An 8760-nucleotide genomic window follows, 5' to 3' on the forward strand; every position below is an offset into this window, starting at 1 on the left:
GTTTGGGGTTCAGGACTGGCAAGCTGGCTCCCTGGGAATTGGAAACCAGCCTGTCAGCTGTATTGTCTCCTGCCCTTGTTCCATCCTCTCCTCTTGGCCCTTTCCTCCAGGATCAAGAGCAAACGCAGCCTGATTGGCCGGCCAGGTCCTAGGGACCTTAGCGACAACATGGCAGCAACCCAGGGCCTGTCACATATGATCAGTGACTGTAAGAAACTTTTCCAGGTGAGTGACTTCAGGCTATGATGCCTACATCCCGGACCTAGAGGACCCATCAGGCCCAACCTTTGCACCTCAGGTCAGGGATGAAGCCCGGCTTCACCCATGCCCCTCAGCCTCCTACTTACAGCTCTTCCCTGCAGTCGCCGGGCCTCCCCACTCTGGGAACATGAACCCAACGGACTGTGGGCTCTGGGACTGAGGGTCCCGGGCCCTCTGCTGCTTGTTCCCCACGGCCCCAGCCCAGTGTGTGTGTGCCCTGCCAGGTGCCCCAGGACATGGTGCTGCAGCTGTGTGGCTCCTACAGCGCCGCTGAGCTCAGCCCCCCGGGCCCTGCCCTGGCGGAGCTGCGCCAGGCCCGAGCTGCGGGTGTGAGTCTGAGCCTCTACATGGAAGAAAGCGTCCAGGAGCTGCTGCGGGATGCTGCTGAGCGCTTCAAGGGCTGGGAGAGCGTGCCAGGGCCCCAGCACACAGAGCTGGCTTGCAAGAAGGTGAGGACTGCTCTTCCCAGGGTCACCATGGGGTTGGGATGAGGCTCGGTGCAGGCAAGGGGCCAAGAGATCGAAGGGAGAAGCTGACCACCAGTCCTTCTGGGCCTTGGCCTGATGCTTGGGGAATGTCGGCCAGCAAAGCAAGAACCACCTGAGACCTAGGGGGCTCTCTTGGGGATCATTGGCGAGAACTACTCCCCCCCCCATTCCAGCTGTGTTGCCACCTTTAGAGCTTCAGCTTCCATCTGTCCTTGCACCACAGTCATGTGGTGCTTCTGCCCCTGATGTCATGCTCCTGAACTGAAGTGCCCCAGCATTACATTTCCCAAGCCACTGTAAGCCCCAGCTTGCTGCCTCCCTCCCGCCTTCAGCCTCCTGCCATACCCCCGGCTAGAGGTGACTTCTCTCTGTCCCTCTCTTGGCACAAGCCACGTTCTTCCTCAGATTCTGATTCTGAGGAAGACTGCACAGTTGAGCTCTGCCATGTATAAACTGGCCACAGTGAAGCCTCCCTTGTAGGGTCAGGACAGGAAGCCGCCCGGCCCTGGTATGCACACAGGGCTCAGTGACTGGCAGCCTTTGTTGCTCGGCATGCCTTCTACCTCATACGCCAGGCGGTGAGCTCCTTGAGGACCATCACCATCTTCTCTCCCTGTCCTTTTTCAGAAATTCCAGGCACAGAAATTCATGGCAGGTTCTAGTAGGCCTCAGAGAATGTGTGTCTGTCTTCTCTCTGCTCCTGAGCAGGTGAAGAAGCAGACATCCAGAAAGGAGAGAGGACAGGGAATGCAGGGATGGCCTGTCTGAGTATGACAAGGTTCAGCACAGTCGCCCTGCAGCCTTCCTCCTTCAGGGGCCGGAGTGAGGGCAGGCCGTGGCTGGATGTGAGTGGGACTTCTTCAGCACTGATGGCTGCCTCCTGTCCCCACTGCCATGGCCCACAGGCACCAGACAGCCACCCCCTGCGTGTGTGGAAGGCATCCACAGAGGTGGCGGCGCCCCCAGCCGTGGTGCTGCAGCGCGTCCTACGGGAGCGGGCCCTCTGGGATGAAGACCTGCTGCGCGCTCAGGTGCTGGAGGCCCTGACTCCGGGTGTGGAGCTCTACCACTACGTCACTGATAGCATGGCGCCCCATCCCTGCCGCGACTTTGTGGTGCTTCGGTGAGGGACTCCAGCTGCCACCTTTCATGCTTCGGGGACAGGGGCAGGGGCAGGGGCAGGAGGGTGTGAACCAGCTTCAGGAACCTGGATGTGTGTGTCCCTTCCGCACAGGATGTGGCGTTCTGACCTGCCTCGCGGTGGCTGCTTGCTCGTCTCCCAGTCCCTGGATCCCGAACAGCCCGTGCCGGAGTCTGGGGTGCGGGCACTGATGCTCACGTCTCAGTATCTCATGGAGCCCTGTGGCCTTGGCCGCTCCCGGCTCACGCACATCTGCCGCGCGGACCTGAGGTACCCGGCCCCCGTGTCCTGGCCTCCCGCCTCTGCCCCATGCCAGTGATCCCTGGGGGCTGGGGGCTGGGGACAAGTCCTTTCTTCTCCTGGAAGGGACTCCTGAAAAAAACCCATGGCTCACGTCTGCCTGCTTCTACCTCCCCAGGGGCCGATCTCCTGACTGGTACAACAAAATCTTCGGACACTTGTGTGCCATGGAAGTGGCAAAGATCCGGGACTCCTTCCCCACCCTGCAGGCAGCCGGCCCTGAGACAAAGTTGTGAACCTTGGCCCGGTTCTGTGGGGACACCGCCCAGCCCCTTTGGTACCGAAGGATTAAGGGGGGAATGACAGCAAGCCCCTGGATGGTGCTTCCAGGGCCAGAGCTGGTCCCCATGCCCCAGCTGCCTGTCCTCGTTCCTGGAGTTCCCCTGCACGTGCAGGGGAAGAGTTTCAGTCTCCCATCTTCTCTCCACCTTCTCTCCCCAACCTGTGTCTGCCTTCCTGGGAGACAAGAGCCATTTTTGGAGCTAGAAGGCCGCTGCTGCCCTTCAGGCCTATGGATCCAGCAGTCACACCGAGGCTCTCCCAGCTCTACTGCGGGGTGATGGAGGGAGAGGGCGGAGTGTGCCCCCAGCTCTCTGCCCATCTGGGAGCCCCGCCATCCTGTTTGGTACTAGGGTCCCTTTGAGGTTGGATGGGAGGTTCTGGTCTTGCCTCTGTGCCCACCATGGGCCTTTCCAGAGAAACTGGACGGGAGTGGATGGACACAGGGGCAGGGCACAGAGCAACCCCAACCACCATATGTGTTTTATTTGTGTAAATATGATGCTGATTTTTATGAGGCTGATTTAAAGAGTGGGTCCTGCTGGGTCCTAGTAGGCAATCTGACGATTTGGGATAGATTGGGACCGGAGAGTGAGGGAGAGACCTTCCTTTCTCAAGTTTCAAGAGACTAATGAACCAGTTACCCCTGGCTCGGGTCCCACACTTGATCTGCCACTCCAGGGGTCTTGTGCAGCCTTTGGCCACGCACTGCTATGTCCAGAGGGCTTGATCTCACCGCCCAGGCCGAGCAGAAGCACATGGTGTCGCTCTGGCTCTCTGTGCCTGCAGTATCAGGCTGACATAACAGCCCCATCTTCAGACAGACCTGGCTCCCAGCTCAGGTGGCCAGCCAGCCAGATGGCAGGGCCTAGTGTCACCCCAGCCAGCTGGGGAGTGATCCAAACCTGACCTACCCCACTCATCAGCCAGCTTGGTTCATGTGGAAATTCAAGTTCCATTCAAACACCAACTTGTGATTTATTTTTCTTTTGGATGAATAAATTGAAGTGGGATGGTTCCTAGCCAACGTTGTAATTTTTAAGCCCACTTTACTTGTACCTATAAATACTGTACAGTCAGAATATGTATATATATTTGTGTATATATAGATATACATATGCATACACACATCTATATACACACAGATATGTTCTATCATGAGTGTACTATAATCTGGGTGATATGGTGGGAGGTGGGGCACTTACAGGGAGATGGGGGAGAGGGAGAGCAGGAGCCACGTGACCCCCTCAGAGAAACAATAAAGCATTATTGGAGATGCACCCTGGCTGTGTGGCTGTCTTCACTGAAACAATGGGGTAGGGACTGAGCTCAGGGTTGGGTCAGAGGTCGTGAGCTTTACTGGCCTAGGACTCAGAGGGAATGTGGAGAAGGCCTCCGCTCTCCTCTTTGGGAGGTGGGATTTCAAGAAGCCACAGTTTAGGCAGAAGCTGCCCTGTCTTGGCCAGGTTTGGCCATCTGAGCAACCTGTGAGCATGACCTCAGGAGTCATGACAGTAGCTGTAGGGACATATGTCACCGGCTGTGTTGTCTTCCTTGCCCTGCCACACATAGCTCAAGCTGAAGGACCGAGAGTGGAGACCCAGCCCCAGGAGGCTGAAGGAAGAATTAATAAACAAGGTTATAGGAGCTCTGAGTGCCTTGTGACAGCTCCTGGCGTGGTTCCAGTGGCCAGAAAAGCCTAGAAGACTAGAGAGTTCCCCTTTGACTTCCTTGGAGGAAGGGACTTGCCTCTCCCTTGATACTGTAGCTGGAAAATATCCGGCCTACAAGGGCCAGCTAGAGAGTACAGGCTTTTCAGTCAAATCTGACCACACCCCTTGAGTGCTGTTGAGTAGCCTGGACCCCCCACCCCCAACCCCAGCGCCTCGCAAGGCAAGTGGGCTAGGGGTAACCTTGTAGTGGGTCGTCCTCAGTTATTCAGGTGGCCCGTCCCTGTCTATACCCCCACCCAGCATGAACAGCTCAGGGTGCCTGTCAAGTGCCAGCCACTTCACTGTCACTTCTATTCCCTTCTGGATTTAGCCACCCCTACATACCTTTGGCCTTTCCTCACTGCTGCTGCCTGGGGGTCTGGGCTGGCCCTGGAGAACAGCAAGGTGAGCAGAGGCCTGTCAATCCCCTGCCTCTGGGAGAGCCGGGGAGGCTCCCTCCACCATTTGTGTCTGGGATAGGAGATGGCTCAAGCATCCCTGGCATTAATGGACGCCAGTCAGTGGTTTTCAAGGCAGGCAGCCAGGGGGCCTTCTGGCGCAGGCACTGCCCCACCTGGGCATGGACAGAGGCTGGCTGATGGTACAGAGGGTCAGGCTGTACATGCTGTCAATGGGCAGTATGAAAACGACCACCCACGTGATGGTTGCTAGGAGACACATAAAGAGTTATGAGGGAAGCTCTTGGAAGGATTCCCCCAACCTTTCATCTCTGGATCTGATGCGCTGGACCAGCTGCCCAGTGTGGCTCATTTATTTCTGGCGTTCTGGGAGAGGTAGTGCCAAGCAGGGCAGCTTCTCTGGACTTTAGTTTTGTTCCCTATATAAAGCAGAGGCTCCCATGCCTGCCTAGCTCTGTCCAGTCCGCCGTGCAGTCCATGAGTGTGCTACCATGCTCAACAGACATGGGAATGGGTGTCATGATGATGAACTGACCCAGGCCCCTATTCCCACACAGATGGCAAACATTACCCGTGGTCATTTCTAGCTCTTAGTCTCATACCTCCACCCACCTTGAGTTGACCTTTTCCTTTTCCTTTTCCTTTTCCTGGTGCCGGAGAACTCTCACCCTCAAATCCCCAACCCTGTTGCCTACACTTTCTCCTCTTGCGCTTCCACTGACCCAATACCTCAAAGATACCAGGCAATGGGTGAAACCTATGTGGGAATTGGACCACCTATCTGCAAGTTTTTTTTTAATTCACTTTAGAGAGGACAGAGAAAGGGAGAGAGAGAGACAGAGAGGGAGAGAGAGAGGAGAGAGAGAGACAGAGAGAGAAGGGGGGAGGAGCTGGAAGCATCAACTCCCATATCTGCCTTGACCAGGCAAGCCCAGGGTTTCGAACCGGTGACCTCAGCATTTCCAGGTCGACGCTTTATCCACTGCGCAACCACAGGGCAGGCTATCCGCAAGTTTTGATCTGTTAGTTTCTGTCTCCAGGGCCCTGTTGTTAGCGTGGCTAAGGGTCAATGGTAGACAGACCTGGATTCGGATTGCCTATGTCATTGCCTGGTTGTGTGACATCTAGTGACACATTTCATCTTTATGATTCCTTTTCCTCACAGAAGATAATATATCTTGCAAGATTGTCATCAGTGTTAAATGAGCCAATGTGAATGAGACTGCATGGTGCCTAGCAGATAATGGACGTGGGTTAGTGATAGTTTCCTCTGCTCTGCCTCCTTCTTGCCAGTTCGGCTCTGTGGGAAGAGCTTGTGCTTGGGTGACTGTGTATGCGTGCAGGTATGCATACTATTTTCTGCTTGGCATCAAGCCCTATCTACTCTCTTGGATCCCAGGACCCCACAGCCTCAGTCAGACAGACTCCCGCATGTGCCCGACCTGGATCCACCCAGCACGCCCACCAGGGGGCGACGGTTTGCCCACCAGGGGGTGATGCTCTGCCCCTCAGGGGTGTCGCTCTGTTGTGACCAGAGCCACTCTAGCGCCTGGGGCAGAGGCCAAGGAGCCATCCCCAGCGCCCGGGCCATCTTTGCTCCAATGGAGCCTTGGCTGCGGGAGGGGAAGGGAGAGACAGAGAGGAAGGAGAGGGGGAGGGGTGGAGAAGCAGATGGGCGCTTCTCCTGTGTGCCCTGGCCGGGTATTGAACCCAGGACTTCTGCACGCCAGGCCGACGCTCTACCACTGAGCCAACCGGCCAGGGCCTTCTTTTTTTTTTTTTTTTTTACAGAGACAGAGAGAGAGTCAGAGAGAAGGATAGATAGGGACAGACAGACAGGAATGGAGGAAGATTGAGAAGCATCAACCATCAGTTTTTCGTTGTGACACCTTAGTTGTTCATTGATTGCTTTCTCATACGTGCCTTGGCTGTGGGGCCACAGCAGACCGAGTAACCCCTTGCTCGAGCCAGCGACCTTGGGTCCAAGCTGGTGAGCTTTGTTCAAACCAGATGAGCCCGCACTCAAGCTGACGACCTCAGGGTCTCGAGCCTTGGTCCTCCGCATCCCAGTCCGATGCTCTGTCCACTGCGCCAGCGCCTGGTCAGGCAGTTCCCACTATTCTAAACACAACTACCTCCTCACCAGACTCCAAATGTCCCAGTGATCTCTCTGCATCCTAACTATTAATTGGCTTTCACTCCACTTCCTCATTGAGGATGGCCCCCTGGCCATATCTTTCTTCTCCAGCCCTCCTTCCTCTAGGCAGGGAAATCTCTTCCCACTTCTTTGACCATAACTCTTGGACTTTTTCCTTGCCTCTCCCACTTCTCTCTTCTCTGTGTCCCACCTTATCCTTAAGCATTCCTCCAAGTTCTTCCTTACCTTTCTCCTCCTTGACTCACCTTGCCCTTTAGGGACTTTGCTGACATCCATTGTTTGACCTGGAGGTCCAATTCAAACTCATCATCTTTCCACACACAATCTGTTTCCTGCCGCCTGCTCTGTCTCTGTTGGTGACACTGTTACCTTCCTGGATGCCCAGTTCAGATCCCCAAATCAGGTATAACCCTTTCGTCCTTCTTACCTCCTTTCACAACCAATGCTCACTATCCATCTATCCACCCATCCATCTACTCATCCATTCTGCCATTCAACATGTAGTTGTAGAATGTCTGCTACATGCCAGACTCTGTTGAGGTGCAGAGAGTACAACAGTGAGCAAGACTGACAAAGTTCCCACGTGCCTTTAGCACACATTCTTCTAGATGGGTGAGTGGAGGGAGGTAGACAGCAGACACACACACAAGCTAAATGAAGTTATAATAAGGGTGATGAAGGCAATAAGGCAGAGTGAGGTGGTAGCGACTGGGAAGTTACTTCAATAGGCTGGTCAGAGAGGGCCTCTTTGAGTAGGTAAGGGACCATTTGAGCCAAGACCTGAGGGAGGAGAAGGAATCAGCTACACAAAGATCCAGGATGAAGCATTCTGGGCAGAGGAAATATAAAGTACAATGGCTTCGATCTGGGGACATAGTTGGCATTGTCTGAGATGAGTAGCTAGCTGGTCAGTGTGGCTGGGGTGCAAGAAACAATGAGATAGTGGGAGGAGATGGGGTCACAGGGGTCAGGTCACATGAACCTAAAGGGAAATTAACCATGGTCCATCTACACTACCTCCACAGCGTCTCCTATATCCAGCCCATGCTAGGTAGAGCACCCAGTTCATATTACATTCCCTTCTACTTGGATATTAGACAGAATACCTCATCTTCTTTCTCTCCTTCTGCCCATTTCCACCTGTACCCAGTACCAGGTGAATCTTTCTAAAGTTAAGTATCATTCTATGTTTTTCTGGCTCAAAAACTGTCAATGCCTCCTCCCCTGTCCCCCAGTTGACTACCAAACTGTGTCATTTAGGACCCCACAATAGAGCCTTGTCCTGTCCACAGAATTTCTCCTCTCCTCTTCCCACCTCAAGCAGTGGCCCAGGAATTCTCCTTTAGTTACTTTTTCCAGGAGTGGATGGAAGACTGTCTTGGATGCAGAAAATCCATATTCAAGTCTCAGCTGTGGCTGCTCTTAGCTATGGGCAAATTATTTAAACTTTTGGGGTCCCAGTTTCTCTATGTGTAAAATGAGGCTCGGAGAGATGTGTGGATTTTTTAACATTGTAAGTTAATTATCACAAAATGTTATCACCTTCAAATCTTACTAGTCTGGCAACACTTACCTCTGATATGTCTCCACCATGAAGTCATCCCCCCGACGTTTCCGGCAAGGTTGGCTCTCTCTCTCCTCTGAGTCACTATTGTCATTTACATCTGCCCTCCACCTTGCTTATGCCTCCTCTTGGGTACTACTTACATTACCAGTCTGCCCGTTAGCTTGGGAAGACCTGTAGTCAGTTACCTCGTGGGGTTTCTCTGACACCTTCATAGTGTCCAGAAAGGTTCAGTGAAAGGCACCTGGAGACACACAAACGTGTTCAAGCCCTGGCTCTGCTACTTCTTAGCATTGAGACCTTGAGCAAACCACTGTGCTTTTCAAGCCTCAGTTTTCTGATATGTAAAATGGGTACAGGAATGCCTACCTTGCTAGGGTGTTGAGAGGAGCCCATGTACATAGCAGAGTGCCCAACACAATAGTGGCTCAAAGGGAG

The 8760-nt window shown here is 54.0% G+C and overlaps 1 protein-coding gene across 3 annotated transcripts in view; it reads left to right on the plus strand.

The window, feature by feature from the left end:
* Positions 1 to 3738, plus strand: part of STARD8 (StAR related lipid transfer domain containing 8) — a 41251-nt gene extending 37513 nt beyond the window's left edge. For all 3 annotated transcript variants that reach the window (XM_066249089.1, XM_066249091.1, XM_066249090.1), the window contains 5 exons: positions 111 to 225; positions 486 to 710; positions 1655 to 1872; positions 1984 to 2160; positions 2309 to 3738. In XM_066249089.1, coding sequence (XP_066105186.1) covers positions 111 to 225; positions 486 to 710; positions 1655 to 1872; positions 1984 to 2160; positions 2309 to 2426 — 853 coding nt within the window. In that variant the 3' untranslated portion in view covers positions 2427 to 3738. The remainder of the gene's footprint in view (positions 1 to 110; positions 226 to 485; positions 711 to 1654; positions 1873 to 1983; positions 2161 to 2308) is intronic.
* Positions 3739 to 8760: the final 5022 nt, after the last annotated feature.

This window comes from Saccopteryx bilineata, chromosome X (genome assembly GCF_036850765.1).
Source record: "Saccopteryx bilineata isolate mSacBil1 chromosome X, mSacBil1_pri_phased_curated, whole genome shotgun sequence".
NCBI lineage: Eukaryota > Metazoa > Chordata > Mammalia > Chiroptera > Emballonuridae > Saccopteryx > Saccopteryx bilineata.